The following is a 27,624-nucleotide window of genomic DNA, read 5'->3' on the forward strand; positions in this document are numbered from 1 at the left end:
AACCAAGAAACGATATGTATATATATGAAATAGGTTTTCCCATTTCCTATAGGGAATCTGATGTGTGGTAATAAAGCCTAAGTCCCTGGACTGGAGAACTGGTGCACTCTGATAAAGATAGGCCAAAACAAAACAAAACCAACCAACCATTACTACTTAAAAGAAACAACATATGAACTGTAATTTCAATCACTAACATAAAAAGAAGAGCTAAATTTCAAAATCCGGGGTACTGCCTAGGAAAAATGATAATCCATTTCCTGAATCCCTTTTAGGACAAGGGTCCATTCTATCCATAAAGAGTACTACAAGGACGCTAAAGTATGTGTGACAGTATAGAGTCTGAATGCTGAGGTTTCCCTAACAGGTCTGTCATTTTACAGATGAACAAAAGGGGGTCTAGAGGAAAAAGGTAGTTTGCCTGTGATCAAATGGTAAAAACTTAATGGAAAAGCCATATAGAAGATGCTAGGTTTCTGACTGCCAGTTTTCCCAAACCACTGAGCAAAAATTAATCATAGTCACTAGATGATTCTCCTTTTTGATGTGTCTCTCTCTCTCTCTTTTTTTTTTTTTTTTTTTTTTGCTCAGGCTGGAGTGCAGAGGCATGATTTCGGCTCACTACAACCTCCGCCTCCAGGGCTCAAGCGATTCTCCTGCCTCAGCCTCCCAAGTAGCTGGGATTACAGGCCTGTGCCACCACACCCGGATAGTTTTTGTATTTTTAGTAGACACAGGGCTTCGCCATGTTGGCCAGGCTGGTCTTGAACTCCTGGCCTCATGTGATCTGCCCACCTCAGCCTCCCAAAGAGCTGCAATTACAGATATGAGCCACTGTACCCAGTCCAATGTATTTTTTTGTGTGTGTGACCATTGAAGAAAAGTACTTTAATTTGGAATTATAATTTAGTTCTTTTGTGATCAATTCAAAACTCCCAAATTATTACACAGTATGCATACACACATGTATGCATGTGTGGTTAGGGGAGCAAAAGGGAGTTTGAAATAAGGGAGAGAAAGAAGCAATGCACTTAGTTTCGGTGTTTACTTTATTATCTTAAGAATGATCTTGTTTTAATTTTGCTAAGAGTGAGTACGGTGTGGGTGACTTATTCCTTAGCAATCTTTAGTTTCTAACTTCCAGTCTTAAAGAACTTAGATTTATATTAATATCTTTCTATAGTGCCTTAGCACTATGAATTTCCTTTCATGCCGCTTCTGAGTAGGAAGACAGGTTTAGCCCCACTAAGGAAAAGCAGAGAACCAGAGGCTTTTACAGAGGGGAGGGGACAGAGTAGCTTATACTTTGATTACACTATTGCTTTTGCAAGGAATACAAAAATAATGGAAGAATAATTAATGGCTTTTTGTACCCCAAATAAGGTGAATGTCACCTGGATGACAAATGATGGGGAAACCCTAGTATAGACTAATTAGTAAAACCCAAGGAAGGCTGGGCATAGTGACCCACACCTGTAATACCAGCACTTTAGAAGGCTTAGGTGGGAGGATCACTTGAGGTCAAGAGTTCAAGACCAGCTTTGGCAATATAGCAGGACCCACATCTATATAAAAATACGAAAAAAAAAAAATTTTTTTTTTTAGTCAGATGTGGTGGTGCACACCTGTAGTACTAGCTACTTGGGAGGCTGTGGAGGGAGGATCACTTAAGCCCAAGAGTCTGAGGCTGCAGTGAGTTAATTATGATCATGCCACTGCACTCCAGCCTGAGTGACAGAGTGAGATCTTGTCTAAAAAAAAAAACCCTTGGGAGGCCGAGGCGGGTGGATCACGAGGTCAACAGATCGAGACCATCCTGGTCAACATGGTGAAACCCCATCTCTACTAAAAATACAAAAAATTAGCTGGGCATGGTGGCGCGTGCCTGTAATCCCAGCTACTCAGGAGGCTGAGGCAGGAGAATTGCCTGAACCCAGGAGGCGGAGGTTGCGGTGAGCCGAGATCGCGTCATTGCACTCCAGTCTGGGTAACAAGAGGGAAACTCTGTCTCAAAAAAAAAAAAAACCAACAAAACACCCTGAGAATGGTCAGTTCAGTACTCCAGTCCAAATAAGAATTACAGACATAATCTCACTCAGGGATGCAGATTTATTCACAGGAAACAGCCACTGCAATAAACTCCAATCTCCTAGCCACTGCAAAATTGTATCAAGTTGGTGGATGAGGTAAATACGAAGTTTGAAAAGTGTGAGCCTGCCTAGGTAAAAAGAACCAGAAGACTTAAATTCTACATTCACCTGCCACTGGGATTCCTCACCTCTAGGTTCTTCCTCCCAAGTAGCTGGGATTACAGGTGCCCACCACCACCACATCCAGCTAATATTTATATTTTTAGTAGAGATAGGGTTTCACTATGTTGGCCAGGCTGGTCTGGAACTCCTGACCTCAGGTGATCCTCCTGCTTCAGCCTCCCTAAGTGCTGGGATTACAAAAGTGAACCACCACGGCCAGCCTCCTGCTTCCAGGTTCTATTCCTGCTCATTAACCTCTGTAAAGTCTCTTTGACCTGCTCCTGAATCCTTCATATTATCACAATATTCTATACCATTTTAGAATTTAGAAACTACACTGTAATCTTTTATTTATATGCCTTTCCTAGGAGCTTCTCTAGAAGGTAGGAATGTGAACTGTGCATTTGAGCCATGTGGGTGCCCTGCACCGTGCTTGACTCACAGTAAATAAGCTTTCAAAAAAGATCTGCTCAGTGAAAGGATGAGCAGATTCCTTTTATATTTTATCATTTGACCTGATCTGTCCCATCATTAAAGCTGTCTTCAACCCAGCCCAAGAGGTGGTGATCTGGAATGTCCTTTGAGCTAAAGATTGCAAAGTTCCATTCCATTCTGTCTGAGTCTGAAGAAAGTGCTTGGATTCCTATATATATGGGCAGAACGTGATTTCTAGGACTCCTGGCAAAGCCTGCAGGTCTCTGATCCCAGTAGATGTCCTGGCAGATATTTGTTTTTGCCTTGTGCTAGGAGTTAGTATTTAACCTGTTCAGGACCTTGGTTTTTCTACATGACAGACAACTAGTTTCTCTGCATTCTTTCTTATCAGTTACCAAGGCAACATTACTTTTGAGCTTGACCAACTGTTCCCAGTTATTGCCTCCAGGAAACAATTATCTTACAATGAAAGTCAATAATTCCACTGTTAATGATTGATGACACGTACTCTTTATTAATAAAAGCTAAGGTTGTGAAGTTATAATCTAATTTCTTGCCTGGAAGTAAATGTTCCAAGAATTTAGACATAAACACATATATGTAAAATGATTTCAGAAACTGTATTCTACATTTTAGAAACATTTCTTACATGTTTTAACTGAAGAAAATAAATCATGATTCTCCCTGATTAACTTTCAAAAGCTGAGAAGCAAATAGAATGAAAAGTTGAGGCAAGTAATCTGATTTATGTGAACCAAAGACATGAAAATGCTTACGGGTAAGAAATCCTCTAAAGGCTGGGCACAGTGGCTCATTCCTGTAATCCCAGCACTTTGGGAGGCTGAGGCAGGTGCATCACTTGAGGTCAGGAGTTTGAGACTAGCCTGGCCAATGTGGTGAAACCCCGTCTCTACTAAAAATACAAAAATTAGCTGGGCAGGGTGGCATGCACCTGTAGTCCCAGCTACTTGGGAGGCTGAGGCAGGACAATTGCTTGAACCTGGGAGGTGGAGATTGCAGTGAGCCAAGATTAAGCCACTGCACTCCAGTCTGGGCAACAGAGGGAGACCGTCTCAAACAAACAAACAAACCTCTAAAAAGTACAACTAGAAATGTCAAGCCTTTGTTAAGCCTAGTATTGACTCTCCCATGGCCTCTCCCCAAAAGTAAAGAGAATCATCCAACTAAACTAGGTAGATAACACTTTTCTTCAAGCAAAAATCTAAGATTCTCTGATTATAGAGGCACACAATACTCCTAGGAGCCTTTAGGAGCTTACTTTCTTCTCCCCAATTTCATCTCAAAATGTTTCACAGATCTCCTGTTTCCCAAAGTTGACTTTATTCTATGCACCTGCACTTCACTATGTATGCCTTTACACAAGCTGTCCCCTAGAATGCTCTACTTCTTTTGCTCAGCAAACTCTCAGCCATACTTTCAGAGTCTCCTGTGTGAAGCCTTCCCTAGGTCTCGTAGGAAAACTTAATCCCTTTCTGCTCTGTATTTCCATAGGACCTAGCTCACATTTCTATCCTCTTTCAGAAGAGTAAACTTCTCTCTAGAGGAAAATTGCCTGTTTTCCACCCTGGAATCTCTGAAGAGTAGAGAATGTGTTTTATTAGTCTATTTTTAGAGCACGAATAATGCCACTTGGTATCTACTGAATGAATGAATAAACTAAATACTAAAAAGTACAAATCATGCTGGGTGTCTGCTATTTGCAGAGCAATAGGCAGTGTTTATATAATTTGGGAGGCTGATGTGGGTGGATCACTTGAGCTTAGGAGTTCAAGACCAGCCTGGACAAAATAGCCAAACCCAGCCTCTACAAAAAATACAAAAATTAGTGGGGCATGGTGGCATGTACCTGTAGTTCCAGCTACTCAAGACTGAGGTGGGAGTATCATCACCCTAGCCCAGGAGGCAGAGGCTGTGCACCACTGCACCCCAACCTGGGCGACTGAATAAAAAATGATAATAATAAAAAAGAATAAAAGCCCCCTTACTGTTCCCTTCATATTTTAAAGAAGTAAATATATCTGCAATACGGAAAATCAAAACTAAGTTTTTATTTTAACAGTTGTGTTCAGAATCCCCCAATGCTATCTGTCAACCAGAAAGTATAGGTGAAGGGTAAGGAAATATGAGGGGAAGAAGCCTCTTTTAAAGTAGGATAATCTTCTGAAGCTGATGGGGCCAACAATCAGAAAAAGATAAAATAATAATAATAATAATAATAAAGTAGGATAATCAAGCTAGGCATGCTGCATCATACCTATAATCTCAGTACTTTGGAAGGCCAAGGAAGAAGGATTGCTCGAGGCCAGGCGTTCAAGACCAGCCTGGGAAATATAGTGAGACCCCTGTCTCTACAAAAAACATTCACCAAGTATGGTGGTGCAAACCTGTAGCCACAACTACTTGGGAGGCTGAGGCAAAAAGATTGTTTGAGCCTGGGAGGTGGAAGCTGTAGTAAGCCATGATCATGCCACTGCACTTCAGCCTAGGTGACAGAGCAAGACCTTGTCTCAAATAAATAAATAAAGTCTATCAATGATAGACTGAATAAAGAAAACGTGGCACATATACACCATGGAATACTATGCAGCCATAAAAAAGAATTAGTTCATGTCCTTTGCAGGGACATGGATAAAGCTGGAAACCATCATTCTCAGCAAACTGACACAAGAACAGAAAACCAAACACCACATATTCTCATTCATAAGTGGTTGTTGAACAATGAGAATACATGGACACAGGGAGGGGAACATCACACAGGGGGGCTTGTTGGGCTATGGGGGCTAGGGGAAGGATAGCAGGGGGTGGGGGGATAGGGGAGGGATAGCATTAGGAGAAATACCTAATGTAGATGATCGGGTGATGGATGCAGCAAACCACCATGGCATGTGTATACCTATGTAACAAACCTGCACATTTTGCACATGTACCCCAGAACTTAAAGTATAATAAAAATAAAAATAAAAATTTAACAAAATAAAGTAGGATAATCAATTGTTGCTTGACTCATTTCAAATAATATTTTAATGTTATGGCTCAAACAAGGTAATAGTAGCACTGACCACACAGTATTATCTGGGGGTTAAAAGAGTTTAGGATGGTACTGAGTATATAGTAAGAATCAATAAATGGTAGCTATTTTTTAGCTGTGTGACTAGTCCCAATAAATTTCATTAGCTAGGCATTAAGAAAAAAAAGCCAGTGAGGCCAGGCGCAGTGACTCACACCTGTGGTCCCAGCACTTTGGGAAGTCAAGGTGGACATATCACAAGGTCAGGAGTTAAGAGACCAGCTGGCTAACACGGTGAAACCCCATCTCTACTAAAAATATAAAAATTATCCAGGCATGGTGGCATGCGCCTGTAATCCCAGTTACTCAAGAGGCTGAGGCAGGAGAATTGCTTGAGCCCAGGAGGTAGAGCTTGCAGTGGGCCGAGATCATGCCACTGCACCCCAGCCTTAGTGACAGAGCAAGACTCCATTACAAAAAAAAAAAAAAGCTGGATCGGGCACGGTGGCTCACGCCTGTAATCCTAGCACTTTGGGAGGCCGAGGTGGATGGATCACCTGAAGTCAGGAGTTCAAGACCAGCCTGGCCATCTGGGTGAAACTCCATCTTAAAAAAAAAAAAAAAAAAGCCAGTGAATCAGAGAGCAAGTGGGGTGAGACTAATGAGTAAAGGAACTTCACAAATGGCACTACAGTTAAGAAAAGACATTATCAAATGGGTATTTCAGTTGTAAAATAGTAGCAAGTTCTAAGATAACAAATGGTTTTTTCATCTGCTGAGCATATTTTATTTATGTATAAGGGCCTTGAAACTGTTAGAATTCTGGGTTTATAAATTACTTCAAGTTTCACACCAAGAGAGTTTTTCACCATAAACTGATATTCCCAGCTGCTGGAAGACAGTTGATGAGCTCAAGCAAACTGAAGAAAGAAATGGAAAGCCAGATTATAAGCAGACCAGGCTTCACTATGGCAGAGAGAGGGCCTATTTACAGGGATCCCAAACTGTCCCATTTACAATAGCAGCATAGCAAGTAAGTACACTGTCACTCACAGTTCTACTTGGTTTCCAGGGGAACAACTAATATGGAGTGGGTGCTGGAATCTAATATGGATCATCCTTTCAAACTGTGCTTCCCTTCACAAAAACCACAATCTCATAAGAAGTCCTTTTCTGACAAGCTGAGCTTAGACTTCTCAACGTATTGCATTAATCTTCCCTGTCTGGAACAATATGCAGAATATGCAAAGAAACCTTCTGTTAAAGTTTCCCAAAATTTGAGAGCAGCATGAAAAAAATAACAGTAGAGCAAACAGTAAGCTGGAAGAGACTCTGACAATATATTCACTTTCCCTACTTCCAAACAGGGTAAGATCAGCAAAAAGATAATTCATTTATATTTCAAAAAATGTTATTAGGCATCATGTATATATAAAGCTCTAGGCTGGGTATTAAAAAGAACACGTAAATAGGCGAGTCACAGTGGCTCACACCTGTATTTCCAGCACTTTGGGAGAACGAGGTGGGCAGATCACAAGGTCAGGAGATTGAGACCATCATGGCTAACACAGTGACACCCTTTCTCTACTAAAAATACAGAAAATTAGCTGGGCGTGGTGGCATGCACCTGTAATCTCAGCTATTCCAGAGGCTGAGGCAGGAGAATGGCTTGAACTTGGGAGGTAAAGGTTGCAGTGAGCCGAGATCGTGCTACTGTACTCCAGCCTGGGCGAGAGAGTGAGACTCTGTCTCAAAAAACAAAACAAAGAAACCCTCACATAAATAAATCAAACACAGACTCTCTCTGGACAATAAAATACCAGACAGAGTCAAAAGACCTGGATTCTAACCCGAAATTAACCTCTGATTCAGTTTATGCTCTCATGATGTATTTTTATTTCTCCAAGTAGAAAACTGTTTAATTGGTGCCTAGATACTAAAAAAAGTCTTTTTAAAATTATTATTATTTATTTATTTTATTTTTTTTTGAGACGGAGTTTCGCTCTTGTTACCCAGACTGGAGTGCAATGGCACGATCTTGGCTCACTGCAACCTCTGCCTTCTTGGTTCAAGCAATTCTCCTGCCTCACCCTCCCGAGTAGCTGGGATTACAGGCGCACACCACCATGCCCAGCTGATTTTCATATTTTTAGTAGAGACAGGGTTTCACCATGTTGACCAGGATGGTCTTGATCTCTTGACCTCGTGATCCACCCGCCTCGGCCTCCCAAAGTGCTGGGATTATAGGCATGAGCCACCGTGCCTGGCTTTTTTTTTTTTAAGACGAGGTTTCACCATGTTGGTCAGGCTGGTCTTCAACTCCCGACCTCAGGTGATCTGCCCGCCTTGGCCTCCAAAGTGCTTTGATTACAGGCGTGAGCCACCATGCCCAGAGGAAAAAAAGTCTATTTTATATTTACTAATTGTCAACCTATATCTTTTTCTTTTTAAGTACCTGAAACATGTGGAAGCTTTTGAAGCAAGACTAAGAAAAGCAGGAGTCTTAGAAACATAAAGACTTTGATTCACATTCTGACCCTGGCATTTCAGCTATGTGACCTTGACAACCTCCATTTTCTCACCTGGAAAATGGAGACAATCTTTAACAGTATTGGTTTATATGTGCATGTGTGATCTCTTTATCTACCTATTTCTAGATAACCAGGCAAATTATTTTAACTCAATAGTTGGTAGGTGCTATTATTATTATTTTTATGAGATGGAGTCTCACTCTCTCTCCCAGGCAGGAGTGCAGTGGCACGATCTCAGCTCACTACAACCTCTGCCTCCTGGGTTCAAGCCATTCCCCAGAGCCTCCCAAGTAGCTGGGATTACAGGCATGCACCATCACACCCAGCTAATTTTTGTATATTTTTTTTGAGATGAGGTTTTTAGAGATGTGTTTTTTTTTTGTTTGCTTTTGTTTTTTGTTTTTTTTGTAGAGATGAGGTTTCGCCATGTTGGCCAGGCTGGTCTCAAACTCCTGACCTCAGGTGATCTGGCCACCTCAGCCTCCCAAAGTATTAGGATTACAGGTGTGAGCCACCATTCCCCGGCCAGTGCTATTATTATTAACACCCAGGATTAGTTAGAGGTACTATTATTTTTATTAACCACTAAAAATATATTTTTCTTTTTTTTTGGAGATGGAGTCTCACTCATTCTATCATCCAGGCTGGAATGTAGTGGTATGATCTTAGCTCACTGCAACCTCTGCCTCTTGGGTTCAAACGAGCAATTCTCCTGCCTCAGTCTCCTGAGTATCTGGGATTACAGGGATGCGCCACCATGCCTGGATAATTTTTGTATTTTTAGTAGAGACGGGGTTCCACCACATTGGCCCGGCTGGTCTCAAACTTCTGACCTCAAGTGATCTGCCTGCCTCGGCCTCCCAAAGTGCTGGGACTACAGGTGTGAGCCATTGTGCCCGGCCAACACCACTTATGATATCTTTACTGTCCAAACAATGGAAACCATGGGTGACAGACACCATTTGACCACAAGACAAATGAAAAAAAGATACGTGAGAATCTGTGGCCATCTGTGGGCAGGGAAGTTTGCATGAATAATTCAAAGTGAGGAACAAAAATAAACACCAGTGATGAACTAACACTTGAACATGTGAAAGACATATTATGTTGTTGCATAGAAAAACTTAACATGCAAGACAAACTCTACCTAGGATAATCTAGAAACAGTGACTTCAAGAAATATATGGAATGGATTAATTTTTCTTCTACAAAACTATACAATAAATAAGAATAGTCAGGACAACTCTCAAAAATAACAGGGCAAGGCGTCAGGCTAGCCCTGTTACATATTAAAATATATTATGAAGCCTGACGGAAAGATCGATGGATCAGGAAAGAAAGTCCAGAAATAGACCAAATACATGCAGGAATTTAGAGCATGACAAAGGTGGCATTTCAGTGGGAGATAGATTATAAACACAATGGTGAGATGACCAAGTAACCCTGCCTCACATCTTATAAACAAAACATATAAAAAAATAAAATAAAACCAGAAGCCCACAAACAAATAAGCAAATTCTAGATTGGTCAATGTTTTAAAATGTAAAAAAATTAATAGAAGAGAAGATAATTCTTTTTTGTAAGATGGAGTCTTGCTCTTGTTGCCCAGGCTGGAGTGCAATAGCATGCTTTCGGCTTACTGCAACCTCTGCCTCCAAGGTTCAAGAGATTTACCTGCCTCAGTCTCCCAAGTAGCTAGGATTACAGGTGCCTACCACCAGCTAATTTTTGTATTTTTAGTAGAGACGGGGTTTCACCATGTTCGAGATCACCAGGCTGGCCTCGAACTCCTGACCTCAGCTGATCCACCCGCCTCAGCCTCCCAAAATGTTGGGATTACAGGCGTGAGCCCCTGTGCCAGGCCAAGGAAATATTTTTATAATTTCAGAACATGGATGGCTTTTATAAACTTGATAATACACGACGAAGTCATTTTAAAAACCACAAACTATTAGCCATGCATGGTGGCATGTGCCTGTAGTCCCAGCTACTCGGGAGGCTGAGGCAGAAGAATTGCCTGGACCTGGGAGATGGAGGTTGCAGTGAGCTGAGATTGCACCACTGCACTCCAGCCTGGTGAAAGAGTGAGAATCTGTCTCAAAAGAAAAAAAACAAAAAAAACACAAACGCACAAAATAAATCTATGCCAAGAAGTAATTTTCACCTATTAGAGATCAGTACACATAACCAAAAAAAAATCACAGTAGTAGAGAAAGGCAGGGAAACGGGTACTCGTCTAGGCTGAGGGTGGGAGTAGAGATGTACCTTTCTCTACAAGGGACATCTCTGTGGGCCTACAGAGAGCAATATGGAAACACCCATCAAAATTATGATTACATACTTTTCAAACCAGAGATTCTTACTCTGGAGCCCCTTTTTATTAGACACACATGCATGAGTATGACATCATTTAAATATAATATAGTTTATGTACCATATTTTTAATAGAAAAAAGCTGGGAAACACCTACATTTGCATCAGTAAAGAAGTACTACAATACATTAGTATATACCCATATAATGAAATGGTATACAGCTATCAAGAAAGAATAAGTCTTATCTAGAGACAGGTACCAGAAAAAAGATTTTTTAAAAAAACAAGGCCCCTTTCTTTATACTGATTTCAAAAGATCTCTTTAAACATTAAGTTTAAAAAGAATGGCACACATCAGTATGTATGTATACATCTAATTTATATGAAATCAGGAAATACGTCATTGCTTATTATACATAAATCGTCTGGAAGGATGATATATAAGATATTGTGAACACTGGCTGCCGCTGGAGAGGGAAAACTGGAAGGGGTTTATTGGAGGGAGGCCAACTTACATTTTACTGTATACTCCTTTGAACCATGTGAATGTGTTAACCTATTCAACAATTAGTTGAAAATTTTTTTTAACTACTAAAAAAAGTACACATTGTCCTTAGGGAAAAGGTATGGTTGAATTTAGAGAAGAAAGAATAAATTTTGTCCAAAACCGATTATCTTTCCCATAGCCACTCTATAAGGCCACTGCGAACAGTCTCTGTGCCTGGCCTCACCCAGACAGGGCCCCAAAAGTTCTGCAGCACTTGTCTTTCTTCTTCAAGAACAACAAATCCTCTTTCTGTATTTCTTTGGAAATACTGAGCAAAAAAAGTTGGCTAGGATTTCACAGAAATTAGTATATACATGTTAACCTTTGGATCACTGTTGAAACTAAAGAATGGGTCTAGAAACCAAAAGGAAAGAACTGGATAGAACGCTGGAAATCTTAATAAATGATAGAAAGCGCTCTACATACTACTTCATTTTCTGTCTTGGTAATAGGGTAGCTAATAGAAGATAAAAACAGAGAAAATGAGAATGTCTTATGCAAATAACAACCTTTAGCATTCTTTACTCACACAGCAGTATTCCTTAGTGGGTACAAATTCATGCATAGAACAAGCTTTACCCAAAAGAACAAGTCCATACCATGCAGAACACAATCCCATGATGAAACCTCTCCAAAAGCCTGACTGGCTACTAAAACCAATCGGTGTTTTTTTAAATTCTGGAGTTAGTAGATACATCATGCAAGCTGGGAAACAGTGATTAAGAAATAGTGTCACTTGTAGGCTGTGAAAAATCTCAAAGACAAGGAAACCTTTTTTGAAAGATTCAGGGAGGTCACGATTAAATGTATACTTTTTGGGGAATTTGGGGGTGGGGGGAAACACTGCTACCATTTCCAGATCTTTTTTTTTTTTTTTTTTTGAGATGGAGTCTCACTCTGTCACCCAGGCTGGAGTGCAGTGGTACGATCTCGGCTCACTGCAACCTCTGCCTCCCGTGTTCAAGTGATTCTCCTGCCTCAGCCTCCTGTGTAGCTGGGATTACAGGTATCCGCTACCATGCCTGGCTAATTTTGGTATTTTTAGTAGAGATGGGGTTTCACCATGTTGGTCAGGGTGGTCTCGATCTCCTGACCTCAGATGATCTACCCACCTTGGTCTCCCAAAGTGCAGGGATTACAGGCGTAAGCCACAGCACCCAGCCTCATTTCTATATCTTAAAGGAACCATCTTCTCAATCTCATTCCAATTACTTGACTGAGTAGAGCCCAAAAGGGTAAAATTATGAGGAACACAACATGGGCAAGTTTTATGGACTATGTTTGGTGGACATAGACTATGCTCAAAACTCAAACTCACATGTAACTGTGGGCCAATGGATATAAACAACAGACTGGTCAAAAATGTATCTGTGGTATTAAAAGATCATTTTCTACTACTAGAAACACAAATAAATCTGTGCGTACCAATGCTGTTTTGAGGCCACCATTTCCTCATAAGGAGGTAGACTGATTTCATTTAACCTAAAAGCAATTTGGATATTTAGTCCCACTAGCACAAGCTACACATACAGTGAAAAAAATCTTATGGATAGAGTTAGACACAAAATATTTTTTCTTTTCTCCTGTGAATCCTTATATCAAGTAATGATTAAAATTTAGCTGTAAACTTTATACATAGGAGGCACAATTAAAAAAAAATTCAGAAATGGATGATGATAGCTCTTCTGTTAGACAATTCATTGAAAATTCAACTTCCCCTAAAACTCAACGTTCAGTGCTGGGTAAAAAGACATGCAACCAAGTTACCAGCCTCCTCAAGCTGGACACAAGGAACGCACTGGCTGCAGAAAACACACAACAGCAGTTAAAGGTTTCATGCCAACAAACGAATGATTAACAAGGATGATTAGAGTCTGGATGGAGCCAAGGCACGAGCTCTTTGCCTTTTTGATGCTGACTCAAAAGCCACAAGCACACACATTTCCCCATGGCAGGTTCATACCAGTGGACTTCAGTTGCTTATGTCTCTCTTGTTCCTGGATTGTAGACTTTGGCAAAAGTGGAGTAAGTCCACGGGACTTGGTGGGTCTCATGTAGCCTTTCATTGGTTCTGCCATTCTGCTTTTATCTTCCTTTTTCCCTTCTTCCAGTGTCTTTGATTCAGATTTTTCTGTCATTTTCTGAGGTGTCTCTGAGATCTTATCTTTGGGTTCTGGGAGTTGAACACCCTTGGAAGCAGTCATTATTACTAACTTATCCGCCACCTCTGAAGGAGGAGCTTCAGCTTTGCTATGTAAGAAATCTGACCTGATTTCTGGTGTTGGCAAGGAAACACTTTCCAATTCCATGATTTTACAAGCCAGACTAACCCCTTTCAATTTATCATTTTCACTTTTTGGAGATGAAAGAGTCAGATTTACCTGCTTATTCAAACTATCTGGACCGTTGACATTTCTATCTTGAGCATTTTGGTCCTCACAAAAACTGAGATTTTGTGCTTTGTCTTCTAGTAAGTCAGGAAGTTGAACTGGAGCCGACCCTTCTTTAGTCTCTTTCTCTTCGTTCACTAAATGTGCTGGGAAATTACCTCTATCTGCATATGCTTCTAGGGCTCCGACCTCTCTTGGTAGGCTCTGGTCTTCTACTGGCACTCCAGGAAGGAAGTGACCTTTTGCTAGCTCTGTGACTTTCTCTACTGAATGCTTAGATGCACCATTGTGCACTGACTCATATTGTCCTACCACATGCCCTTCATCGATCCCTGCTTCATTTTTCATGGAATCAGCAAGCTCACCTTTATTCTTAAGAGAGTTATCTCTATGACTGTTAACTGTTTCTACAGCTGCTGTAAAAGGCAGAGCAACTCCTCCTGTGTTTGTAGAAGGCACAACAGCAGAGGGAGTCTTGGGTCTTTCTTGACCTGGGGCTCCATCTTTGGTGTAGTTATCTACTACTAATGATTTAGAAATCTGGGCTGGGGTTATCTCTTGCCCATTTTTTGCCAAGGTATCTGGAAAGGAATCACCTTCCTTTACTACTTGAGGAGTAGGAGTGGGCAGTTTTTCACAGGCTGCTGATTTCAGAACCTCGAGAGGAAATGACTTATTCATCAGCTCTGATGGTGTTCTGGGACAGGTAAATGTAATATTTCTATTTTCATCCATATAGGCCATTCCTTCCATTCCCTGGTCCCCTGTGGTTTCCATGGGAACATGTATTTTTGTTGCATCTATCTTATTCTCCAGAATGTGTTTTTCAGGAGAACTATTTTTAACCTTTTTACTTTTTCCATCATTACTCCTTTTACTTGGTTTGTCAGCTACTGCAGTGTGTCTATTGGCTGCATCTGTCTCATTCTCCTCAGATACTACTGAAGGAACAAATCCTGCTCCCTGGATTTGCTCTTGGCAGTTCACATCTGTCACCTTGGCAGCTGGTTCAGTAACAGCAGAAGCCTTGACTGTACTTGTTTTGTTTTCCTCAAGAGTCCCAAGCTCAACAAAATTAACCTCAACATTTCCACCCCTTCTGTCAACTACTTCAACTGTGGGTGTACCTGGTATATGTGAGAACAAAGAATCATGTATTTTGGGGAAAGTAAGTCCTAATTCCTTGCTTTTATGGGGAATACTACCAGCAACTCCATCCTTCCCTTCAAAAGGTGGGTTGAGGATTTCTTCCTTCCTCTCCATTCTAGCAGGCTGTGTGGAATAATTATTTCTAAACTTTCTGCTTTTGCCTTCATTGCCTCTCTTTTTAGGCTTTTCAGAAATCCAGGGAGCTGCCTCATGATCCTTCCAAGGACATTTTCCTTCCTTGCTCTGGCTACTGACACCCATATCTTTGACTCCCTCTCCTGTTTCTGTCCTAACACCAGAAATCTGAGTCCTGTCTGATCTACTTTCCAAGGGAATCAATGCCTGCAAGGTGTCTGCCACCTTAAGCTGAGTAGTCTCTTTAGGCTCCCCTATCACTGCTGCCTCCATGAGATCAGTCATACTGCCTGGTTGCTTTAAAGAATTCAGCTCCAGCTCCTTACTCTTACCCTGAGTAGCCATGCCTTCAGTTTTAGGGACTGGCTCATTCTGTATGAGGACAGCCCTTCCTTCCTTCTGGCTGTCCAGAAGAAATGGCAGCTCAGATTTTGCCTTTACCTTCCCAGAATCTGTTCTCATTTTCCCAGAACTTCCCCTTCCCTTCCTGCTTTTGCCATCACCTGCCATTCTCTTAAATGGTTCATTCTCCAGCCCAGGAACCTGTACCATCACTTGGCCCTGCCGTTGCTCAGAAGTAAAGATGCTAATTTCTTGTCTTTGCTTGGGAAAAACTTCCTTTTTTAGTTCTTTATCCTCTTCAGCTCCTTCAGGAAACTCTTTCTGTTTGACATTCTGCAGTTTAGTCATTTTGCTTTCATTATTCCCTTCTTTTAGATAACATTCTAATAGATTACTTGCTATCAAATTTGGTAGTTTTTTTGCTGCTGTGGGTTTTAAAACTATACTCATAACCTCTTGGTCCAAGACAGGAGAGCAACCCTCTTTGACTGTGCTATCCAAAGGAATTTCTACATTGTATGCTGAAACTTCTGCTAGGGGCCCTTTCAGATTTAGAGGGCCTACTGACTGGCTTTTATCTACAGGAATCTTCAGGTGGGGTGCAGGCTGTGGTTTGTATTCATGTTGCTTGTCTTGGCTTCGCGGTACTGACTTGTTACCTTTGCTCTCTTCATCTACTCTCAGTGTGGACTGAGAACTTACTGCAGTTTTTGGGGGTTCTTCTGAAGGACATAAAGGAATTCTGAGACTGTTTGAGACAAAGTTCTCAGCTACCAGTCTGGCTGCACTAGAGTCAACTACACATTCCCTTTCCAAGTTTTCTCCAGATACAAGTCCATATTCTGTACCCATACTGGTAGGCTGGCTGGGAAGAACACCTGCTTTTTGTGTGTCAGCTGGAAAGGGATGACCTTTAGGCTTATCTGCCTTGTCATCATTCCAAGGTCCTCCAGCCCGGGGTTGAGAGTATCTCTTTTGTTTCGGTTTCTTCTTCTTTTTCTTCATCATCATTGGTGTGCTTTCTATATCCCAGGACTCCCTGCCAAGATCCCTCTGGGGTTCAAGTGAATCAACATGAATACTTTTCCTTTGGTTCCCAGGTTCACCACAGGAGGATGAACCAGAGACCCAACCTGACTCAGACAGAGAGCAGTGGCCCAGCCTGTGATCAAGAGTCTTCCACGGAGGAGGGCCTCCCAGCAGCTCAGGAGGGACCCTGGCAGGCTTGGGCCGGGCTGACCTGTGGTCACTGGGTCTGCAAGCTTGTTTGGCTTGTGTGGGAGGGGTACCGCAAAACATGAAGTTGGCTAAAATTCCAAACAAAAAACTCCTTGTTATTGTTTCTTAAAAACAAAACAAACAAACATAAAACCCCAGACCATATAATAACTCATTTAAGTAGACTATTTTCACCAATCCATATATTACTTAATGTAATTTGCTCAGGAAAAGTTTTTTTCCGAAAACATCTTTCACTTTCAACTGTTGCTAGCAAAAATATTTAACGTAGATCATCATCTCAGGTAGATACTGTTTTCAAACATATTTATAAAATATTTGAAATACTTCATTTCAGACATAGGAGGACTGAACTTTAAAAAATGAAGTATTTTCGGCTGGGCACGGTGGCTTCGCCTGTAATCCCAGCACTTTGGGAGGCTGAGGCAGGTGGATCACAAGGTCAGGAGTTCAAGACCAGCCTGACCAACATGTTGAAACCCTGTCTCTACTAAAAAATACAAAAAAAATTAGCTGGGCGTGGTGGCATGTGCCTGTAATCCCAGCTACTCAGGAGGCTGGGGCAGGAGAGTTGCTGGAACCCAGGAGGCGGAAGTTGCAGTAAGCCAAGATCGTGCCATTGCATTCCAGTCTGGGTGACAGAGCAAGAATCTGTGCACACCCCCCTGCCCCCGCCGTCAACAACAACAAAAAAGAAATGTTTCAAATCTTCTAACCTCTAAAATAAGCACTTACTGCCTGTAAATCTCATCTGAGTTATATTGGTCATTATTAGCACTTGCCTCTTTTTTGGTGAAATTTATTAGTTGTTTCAGTTATTAAACTAATACTTGTCAAACAAACCAGATGTATTATGGGAACTAGATCAGAAGGTCAGACCTAAGTCACTTCATGCACATACACAAAATATAATGAATCCACATTTTGGTCAGAAAAAAATTTTCATCATTCCAGAACAAAAGCATCCTACTTTGAAAGACAAATATGTTAAATTTCAACGTTCTGCTCCTAAACATAATTCCCAAAAGACAGAGAAATATATATAATGTTAAGTAGGATAATTAATTTCAACAATTAAGATGAGCACCTTTGAAAGAGCTTCAGCAGGTGATCTGGTCCAACCTGCCATCAAGTTAATATGGATCCAAGATCCTGGAAAGAGTCTCATTAAGAGCAGGTCTATACCAGCTCCTGTAAAGTCTGACCCAATAAACTGATTTCCAGGAGTATTATAATATGTAAATCTTATCTTTCATTCTTGTCCTTTTCTTTCCAATATCATCTAAATCCTAGTGTTTATTTAATATCTTAGGTTAACTATTGCATCGCTCAAAAAATTACTAGGCTATAACACCCCATAGTATTTATAAAATTTAATTCAGCAATTAATCAGCAGCTATTCAACATATCTTTTATGTTCTTTTATTAAATTATTATGTAAATCTTGAGTTTCAGAGTTCATGCCTGAGAACTTCTCTCTTTCATTCAGGTTATAATATAATAATTCGGGGGCAAAGACTGGGACTTAAATATCTAAGTGCCTTAACATGGTGTATTTTGTACAAAATAAGCATTTGATTTCTTGTGCTAGATAGTGTGCAAAGTAATAGAGATTCTAAGTAAAACAAGTCATGGCCCCTGCCCTGAGGATGTCCATATTCCAATCACAGTCACAGAAAAGTAAACAGAAAATTAAGTTGATAACCACATACATATGCTTTTGGCTTATCAAAACCAAGTAACCTTAAAATTCAGTGAATTTTAAGATTACTTAAGTTGGAAAGTATCAGATTTTAAGTTGGAAAGTATCTTAGAGCAGTACCTCTCACAGTTTAATAAAAATTAGAATTATCTGAGGATCTTATTAAAATGCAGATTATAATTACAAAAGCCTGAGGTAGAGTCCAAGAGTCTGCATTTCTAACAGGCTCTCAGGCATTGCAGATGCTGTTGGGCCACAGAACACTGTAACTAATAAGGCTCTAGAGATCATCGGACCAATTCATTTATCTTATAGCTGGGTAAACTGAGATATGGGCAAGTTATGTAACTTGCCTAAGACAACACAGGATAGAATAATGAACAGCTGAACTGGATCAAATTTTGGTGTCATTTCTTCACTATGAAAACAGTGGAGATTCACTGGGGTGAGGGAGGAAAAAAAAACAGAAAAAATAAGAAAACAGTGGAGAAGGCCAGGTGCAGTGGATCATGTATGGTAATCTCAACACTTTGGGAGGTGGAGGCAGGCAGATCACCTGAAGTCAGGAATTCGAGACCAGCCTAGCAAACATGGTAAAACCTTGTCTCTACTAAAAATACAAAAATTAGCTGGGTATAGTGGTGCATGCCTGTAATCCCAGCTACTTGGGAGGCTGAGGCAGGAGAATCATTTGAACCTGGTAGGCAGAGGTTGCAGTGAGTTGAGATCATGCCAGTGTATGCCAGCCTGGGCGACAGAGCAAAACTCTGTCTCAAAAAAACAAGCAAAAAAACAAAAAACAGTAAAGAAAAAAAAATTTAGGTGTCCTGATTTGCTGTAGTAGTAATTTTTAAAGATATAACAGGCCAGGTGCAGTGGCTCACGCCTGTAATCCCAGGACTTTGGGAGGCCGAGGCAGGCAGAATACAAGGTCAGGAGATTGAGACCATCCTGGCCAACATGGTGAAACCCTGTTCTACTAAAACAGAAAAAACTAGCCAGATGTGGTGGCATGCAACTGTAGTCCCAGCTAGTCAGGAGGCTGAGGCAGAGGAATCACTTGAACCCCAGGAGGCGGAGGTTGCAGTGAGCTGCGATTGTGCCACTGCACTCCAACCTGGTGATAGAGCGAGACTCCTTCTCAAAAAAAAAAAAAGATATAACAAGTTGCCTTTCTGTCTAAACAAGATAAAATCTGTCTAAGAGAATTAACTTCATAAACTATACTGCTGATTACCACCATACAATAGGGAACTAGAGACAATGTCTACCATCACTACTCCATCGCCCCTAATCTGTTTCAGAGTTCCTTTTGTTTTCCTAACTTACCTGAGGTCTCTGAAGAAAGCTCAGAAGGTTGACTGTTGCATGGTTTCTTTTCCTCTGGTTTTTCTAACACAGAATCTTCATTGGCTGGCAAGCTGCACATTTCCCCCATATCTGTGACGGGTTCTAAAGGTAATAACAAATAGCACACGTTTCAGTGAACATTATTTCAGCCATTTTCCACCTGCCAGAAATTCAATATGGGATTAGTTTCTGAGGAGTTCTCCTACAAGGGGCAGCAGAGAAGTAAAGTGGTAGTTGGAAACTGAAGTTGGGAAGGTTTGTCATTTTGTTTTTTTTTGAGACGGAGTCTTGTGCTGTCACCCAGGCTGTAGTGCAGTGGCGTGATCTCGGCTCACTGTAATCTCTGCCTCCTGGGTTCCAGCAATTCTCCTGCCTCAGCCTCCTGAGTAGCATGGACTACAGGTGTGGGCTGCCATGTCCGGCTAAGTTTTTTTTTTTTGTATTTTTAGTAGAGACGGGGTTTCACCATGTTGGCCTGGATAGTCTTGATCTTCTGACCTCATGACCTGCCCACCTCGGCCTCCCAAAGTGCTGGGATTATAGGCATGAGCCACCGTGCCCGGCTTGTTTTGTTTTTAAGATGGGAAAAATAAATGTTTCTAAGTTGGTGGGAATGATCCAATGGAAAAGGATTTAAATTGGCGAGGGGCAAAAAATGAGGAAAATACACAGGGCAATATATCAAGAAGGAAAGAGGAGACGGAATCTACTGCAAAATAAGGAGAGGCTGGTCTTAATTAGGAGCAGGAACAGTTTACTTATAAAAACAGGAGTATTTTCATAAGCAGAGTCCATAAATACAGACACAAGTAGCTGAGTAGGTAAAAGAAGTTTGTGGATGTTCTATTTTATTGCTTGAATTATCTGAAAGAAAAACAGGACAATCAGCAGAGAATGAAGATAGAAAGGTGTTGGAGGTGGAAGGAGGGTAAAGTTAAGAAAGAGCTGTCTAGGAGACCAGGAGTATAAATAAACTTGCAAAGTACAGAGTGACTGTCTGTACTTTACCTGGCATGATGTTTGTCCTTAGTCCTTTTTTTTTTTTTTTTGAGATGGAGTTTCGCTCTTGTTACCCAGGCTGGAGTACAATGGCATGATCTCCGCTCACTGCAACCTCCGCCTCCTTGGTTCATGCAATTCTCCTGCCTCAGCCTCCTGAGTAGCTGGGATTACAGGCATGCACCACCATGCCCAGCTAATTTTTTATATTTTTAGTAGAGACGGGGTTTCACCATCTTGACCAGGATGGTCTCCATCTCTCGACCTCCTGATCCACCTGCCTTGGCCTCCCAAAGTGCTGGGATTACAGGTGTGAGCCACTGTGCCCAGCCTGTCTTTAGTCTTCTTGAGACTACACCCTGGTAGAGAGAAATACTGAGAGTAAGCACAAGCACGTACCTGGTGAAATCATCAAAGTAGGTGCAGCTGACTGCCCTGAATCCTGCAGAGATTCTAAATGGGAATCCTTACTTATTCCTTTTTGTGTTTGTGCAATTTCCATGTCTTTAATTGGAACTGATGTTGCCTCTGTTTCTGAGAGTGCTGCAACATCTTTGGCTGGAGTCACATTGTTGGCCGGGGTCAGAACCCCATCCTTAGCCAGGGCAGCTTCTGTTTTGGGTGCTGAGACCTGGTCCTTAGTCAGGAACACCTCTGTTTCTGGAGGCAGACATATGTTCTTGATGAGAACTACTTCTGTTTCTGGAGGTGGAGTCACATCCTTGCCCAGAGCCATTTCTGTTTCTGACAGTGGAGATATGTCCTTCTTCAACGAGGCCACTTCTTTTTCTGTGGATGGAGTCACATCCTTGCCCAGGGCCATTTCTGTTTCTGGGATTTGAGCCATGTTCTTGACTGGGGCCACCTCTGCTTCTAAAGGCAGTGCTTTATCCTTGGTCAAGACCATATTGGTTTCTGGGGGCTGTGCCATGTCAATAGCCAGGGCTACCTCTGTTTCAGAGGACAAAGCCACTTTCTCAGAAGAGGATATTTCTGTGGATGATATAGTATCCTTAGCCTGTGCCACCTCTATTTCTGAGGGTAACACCAAACCCTTAGCTGGGGCTATCTCGTTTTCTTTGGGTGGTCCCATGTCCTTGTAAGGGGCCAAGTCCATTTTTATAGGAGGTGCCCTCTCTGTTTCTTTGAACAGTGTCACATTCTTGGCTGGGGCTACCCCTGTTTCTGTAGGCAATACCACATGCTTGGCCAAAGACATATCTGTTTCTGTAGGCCATCCGACATCCTTAACTGGGGTCACTTCTGTTTCTATGGGTAGTTCCATGTCCTTGACTGGGGCCATATCTGATTCCATGGATGGCTGTATGTCCCTGGCCAGAGTCACATCCAATTTGGTGGGTGGTTCCATATCTTTAGCCAATGCCACTTCTTGTGTCATGTCCTTGGTGAGGGCCTTCTCTGTTTCTTTAGATGGTGCCATATCCATAGTATTCAGTCCCATCATTATTTCCAATGCTTGTGCTGGTGGCCTCTCTTCTGATGCCATTTCTATCTCCTTAGCTAGCTCTAAGGGGAAAAAATTGGAAATTTAGGACACATCATTGTCTACTCATAACTTTGCATTAAAAATATTTACTTTCTTTTTAGTAGAGACGGGGTTTCACCATGTTGACCAGGATGGTCTCGATCTCTTGACCTCGTGATGCACCCGCCTTGGCCTCCCAAAGTGCTGGGATTACAGGCTTGAGCCACTGCACCTGGCCAAAATGTTTACTTTCTTCAGGCATAAGAGTACTTGGCTTTTGTGACCATAAGACTGTACACATAACTAAGAAGCTAAGGTCAAGTAACCTATTCTGCCTACTCTTTGACAGTCTCAACACTTGGAAGAATAAGATGTAAGATAGCAAGAGGACAATTAGTAGAGGAAAAAAGGCAAAGAAGAGAGAAAACACAGGCTTCAAAAAAAAAAAAAAAAAAAAACACATGCACAGAATTAGTATTAGAAAGAGAATCTGTGGGACAACAGGTCAGTCATGCTTCCTATCAAGAAAAACCCCAGAGTTCTAAATCTGTACTAAATTTTTTCTTTTTGAGATGGGGTCTCACTCTGGGTTGCCCAGGATGGAGTACAGTAGCATAATCTTGGCTCCAGGGTCCAAGTGATTCTCCTGTCTCAGATACCCTAGTAGTTGGGATTATAGGTGCCCACCACCATGCCCAGCTAATTTTTTTTTTTGAAGAGATGGAGTTTCGCTCTTTTACCCAGGCTACAGTGCAATGGCATGATCTTGGCTCACTGTAACTTCCACCTTCTGGTTTCAAGCAATTCTCCTGCCTCGGCCTCCCGAGTAGCTGGGATTGCAGGCGCCTACCACTACACTTGGCTAATTTTTATATTTTTAGTAGAGATGGGATTTCACCATGTTGGCCATGGGCCAGGCTGGTTTCAAACTCCTGACCTTGTGATCTGCCCACCTCGGCCTATCAAAGTGCTGGGATTATAGGTATGAGCCACTGTGCCTGGCCCAATTTTTGTATTTTTTGTAGAAAGGGGGTTTCACCGTATTTGTCAGGCTGGTCTCGAACTCCTGACCTCAAGTGATCTCCCTGCGTCAGCTTCCCAAAGTGCTGCAATTACAAGTGTGAGCCACCACACCCAGCTGCAACTCTATATTGAATTTTTAAAAATTCAGATACCCACAGTGGCCAGAAAAAAAAAAAAAATTCAGATACCTAATACAATGAAAATGTGATGTAAAAAACATATATATAAAATAAAAAATTTTATTTATTTGCTCATTAACCCTAAGTGTTGTAGTTTAATAATTCCTCCAGTGGTGATATCACTAATATAAGCAAACATTTGTGATAGTTCTGAAAAAAAATTTTTTTTTGAGACAGAGTCTCGCTCTGTTGCCAGGCTGGAGTGCAGTGACGCGATCTCAGCTCACTGCAAACTCTGCCTCCCGGGTTCAAGTGACTCTCCTGCCTGTCTCCAAGTAGCTGGGACTACAGGCATGTGCCACCACACTCAGCTAATTTTTGTATTTTTAGTAGACGAGATTTCACCATGTTGGCCAGGATGGTCTTGATCTCTTGACCTTATGATCCACCTGCCCTGGCCTCCTAAAGTGCTAGGAGTACAAGTGTGAGCCACTGCACCCAGCCTAAAATCTTTTTTTTTTTTTTTTTGAGACAGAGTCTCACTCTGTCATTTGGGCTGGAGTACAGTGCACAATCTCAGCTCGCTGCAACCTCCGCCTCCTGGGTTCAAACAATTCTTCTGCCTCAGCTTTCCAAGTAGCTGGGATTACAGGCACCTGCCACTACGCCCAGCTAATTTTTTGTATTTTTAGTAGAGACAGGGTTTCACCATTGTGGCCAGGTTGGTCTCAAATTCCTGATTCACCCATCTCGGTCTCCCAAAGTTCTGGGATTATAGGTGTGAGCCACTGCACCCGACCAGTTCTGAAATTTTTATATCTGCTGTAAGCTGCTAAAAATATACCAAATGACTTATATTGATTATCAATACTGCAACCACTAACTGATAAAGGGAGTCTCTAATATTTTACCTGTTGTTGGCTGAGGAGGTTCTGCACTGGCTTCTGGGAAAACAAAGGGCTGTGAGTATGGAGAGTTTAAGGCTTCCCCAGACCACTCCTGAGGTACAACAGCTGTGTTGCAGGGAGACATACCTAATATTGAAACACAAACAAACACATTTTGAAACTTGGTAAACACTGGAAACAAGTGATATCTGATATTTAAAATCAGCTGTTTATATTGCCAGGAAGACAGACTAATAAAAGCAATGCCAAAAAATTTTAAAGGAAACACTGCTGACATTCTTCAGGTTTTAGCTAGTTGTCAGTAGGTGGTATGGTATATCCCAATATGCCACTAAGCAACATTCATTGTCTACCTTCTACAGGATAATATAAAGATTCAAAACATCAATGATTGAACTCTGGTTCTAACACCATAACCAACATAATATACTATAGTAAAGAATTGTGAGCCTTAATTTCTTTCTCTGCAAAATGAGATGAACACCTCCCTTTCCAATATTAGAAGACAATTTTACGAAGATACTTTGTAGCAGGTTTTTGCTGTTGTTTTTGAGATGCAGTTTCACTCTTTTTTCCAGGCTGGAGTGCAGTGGCATGATCTCAGCTCACTACAACCTCCATCTCCCAGGTTCAAGTGACTCTCCTGCTTCAGCCACCCAAGTAGCTGGGATTACAGGCATGCACCACCATGCCCAGCTAATTTTCATATTTTTATTTTATTTATTTATTTATTTATTTATTTATTTATTTATTTATTTATTTATTTATGAGATGGAGTCTTGCTCTTGTCACTGAGGCTGGAATGCAATGGCATGATCTCAGCTCACTGCAACCTCTGCCTCCCAGGTTCCAATGATTCTCCTGCCTCAGCCTCCTGAGTAGATGGAATTACAGGCATCCTGTAATTTTTGTATTTTTAGTAGAGACGCGGTTTCACTATGTTGGCTAGGCTGGTCTCGAACTCCTGACCTCAGGTGATCTGCCCACTTCTGCCTCCCAAACTGCTGAGATTACAGCTATGAGCCACTGCACCTGGCTTCAAGTGATCCACTTGCCTTGGCCTCCCAAACTGCTGGGATTATAGGTGTGAGCCACCAAGTCCAGCTGGTTTTTTTTTGTTTTGTTTTGTTTTGAGACTGGGTCATACTCTGTTGTCTAGGCTGGGGTACAGTGGCATGATCATGGCTTGCTGCAGCCTTGACCTTCTGGGCTCAAGCAATCCTTCCACCTCAGCCTCCTGCAGGTATGTGCCACCATACATGGCTGAATTAAAATTTTTTTTGTTGGACAGGATCTCACTCTGTTGTCCAGATTGGTTTCAAATTCCTGGGCTCAAGCAATCTTCCTGCCTCAGTTTCCCAAAGTGCTAGGGTTACAGGCATGAACCACTGTGTCTGGTTGTAAATGAACAACTAGGCAAATATGGCTGGGTGGAAAGGCTCACACCTGTAATTCCAGCACTTTGGGAGGCTAAGGTGGGTGGATCACTTGAGCCCAGGAATTTGAGACCAGGCTAGGCAACGTGGCAAGACCCCATCTCTACAAAAAATTAGCCAGGCATAGTGGTACATGCCCGTAATCCCAGCTACTCAGGAGATTGAAGTGGGAGGATCACATGAGCTGGGAAGTCAAGGCTACAGTTAGCCTTGATCACATCACTGGACTCCAGCCTGGGTAGACTGAGTGAGACCCTGTCTCAAAAAAAAAAAAAGGGAGATCACAGCCCAATTGTGAATCTGTGAGTTGTCTCCTTTGATTAATCCAAAGAGAACCCTGTCACAGCCAGAGCCCCTAAATCTGACTTTTCTTAGTGGTTAACTTCAAAGGTGATGTGTGAAAGGCCATGTTGATTGTCTGGCATTAAACAACTAAAGGAGACCAGAACATGCCACCCCAAAACACGCTACTTTGACAGTAGGACATTTTTAAGCTGAAGGCTATTATGAGCCTGGAAATCGCACCATAGGAATCTACATAGAAACCTTTTCTAACTAGCTATTAACTACCATTTACTTGCCTCCCAATATTTGCAGGCCCTAGAGACTCAAAAATCTTTTTCCTTCATCTTGTCACTTCTCAAAAATTTTTTTTGAGATGGAGTCTTGCTCTGTCACCCAGGCTGGAGTGCAGTGGTGCAATCTTGGCCCACTGCAACCTCCGCCTCCCGGGTTCAAGCAATTCTCCTGCCTCAAGCCTCCTGAGCAGCTGGGACTAGAGGTGCACATCAGCATGCCCGGCTACTTTTTTGTATTTTTAGTAGAGGTGGGGTTTCACCATACTGGCCAGGCTGATCTCGAACTCCTCACCTCATGATCCACCCACCTCAGCCTCCTAAAAGTGCTGGGATTACAGGTGTGAGCCACCATGCCTGGCCTCAAAAAAAATTAACTTTTTTTATTGAAGCTTTATATAAGCTGGAATCGTAAAGCCATCTCTTGCAGAATTACTCATTCTCTAGGTACCTCTCATGTACGTATGCAATTCACATGTTAAACTTTGGTCTCTTTTTTCTTTTCTTTTTTTTTTTCAGACGGAGTCTTGCTCTGTCACCCAGGCTGGAGTGCAGTGGCACAATCTCAGCTCACTACAACCTCCGCCTCCCAGGTTCAAGAGATTCTCCTGCCTCAGCCTCCCAAGTAGCTGGGATGACAGGCTAATGCCACCACGCCCGACTAAATGTTTTGTATTTTTAGTAGAGATGCGGTTTCACCATGTTGGTCAGGCTGGTCTTGAACTCCTGACCTTGTGATCCTTCCGCCTCAGCTCCTAAAGTGTTGGGATTACAAGTAGAGCTACCACGCCTGGCCTTCTTTTTTCTTATTAATCAATCTTTTGTTATAAAGCCCTAGTCAGTGAACCTAAGATGAATAAAGGAAAAAATTTTTTTTCTTCCCTACAGAATAAATAAATTTGGAGAAGCCATACCATAGCTGTCTTTCAAAGGATCACTTTGTCCTGTAAATATTGAAGAATCACCTGTTCCACCAGAGATAAAGACCAAATCTGTCAGGCCATCATCACGGTACATCTTAAAGGGATCTGGAATAGAGAAGAAATCCAAAACTCATTCCTGGTGAATGCAACTAGAAAGATTAATAATTCTTTGTTTTTTGGTTTTTTTTTTTTCTGGGGTAGAGTCTTGCTCTGTTGCTCAGGCTGGAGTGCAGTGGTGCAATTTTGGCTCACTGCAGTTTCCACCTCCCAGGATCAAGTGATTCTCCTGCGTCAGCTTTGTAAGTAGCTGGGATTACAGGTGCCTGCCACCATGCCTGGCTAATTTTCGTATTTTTTTTGTGGTAGTGATGGGGTTTCTCTATGCTGGCCAAGCTGGTCTCAAACTCCAGATCTCAAGTGATCTGCCCACCTCAGCCTCTCAAAGTATTGGGATTACAGGAGTGAGCCACTGTGCACAGCCAATATTTCTTATTATCCTATGATGAATATAGATGAATTGTCAATAGTAAGTAAAATAACTTGAGATCATATGTGACTGTAAATAGAGAATCAATATTTACTAATTTGTTTGTTAATAATAAATACTCCCTTCTCTAAGATTTGGTTATCTACATTAGATAGCCAACAAATACATAAAACAAAAAGGGCAACTAATGCTCAACTGTATAACAAACACTCTAAGAGGTGAAAGTATATAAAACTAAATTTTCAATATACATTT

General features: G+C 41.7%; 1 protein-coding gene across 48 annotated transcripts in view; it reads right to left on the reverse strand.

Moving 5' to 3' along the window:
* The window catches only part of MAP4 (microtubule associated protein 4), a 228,966-nt gene that overhangs the window by 35,176 nt on the left and 166,166 nt on the right, over window positions 1-27,624 (reverse strand). For 29 of the 48 annotated variants that reach the window (XM_078350719.1, XM_035275351.3, XM_035275349.3 and 26 more), the window contains exons 5-8: window positions 26,874-26,987; window positions 23,952-24,074; window positions 20,812-21,939; window positions 19,393-19,515 (exon numbers count right to left, since the gene is read on the reverse strand). In XM_078350719.1, coding sequence (XP_078206845.1) covers window positions 19,393-19,515; window positions 20,812-21,939; window positions 23,952-24,074; window positions 26,874-26,987 — 1,488 coding nt within the window. Of the gene's footprint in view, window positions 1-13,069; window positions 16,430-19,392; window positions 19,516-20,811; window positions 21,940-23,951; window positions 24,075-26,873; window positions 26,988-27,624 lie in introns of all 48 variants that reach the window. The other 19 variants (XM_078350703.1, XM_078350700.1, XM_078350695.1 and 16 more) reach the window with 3 other exon arrangements.

Source organism: Callithrix jacchus, chromosome 15, assembly GCF_049354715.1.
Source record: "Callithrix jacchus isolate 240 chromosome 15, calJac240_pri, whole genome shotgun sequence".
In the NCBI taxonomy this organism is placed as follows: domain Eukaryota; kingdom Metazoa; phylum Chordata; class Mammalia; order Primates; family Cebidae; genus Callithrix; species Callithrix jacchus.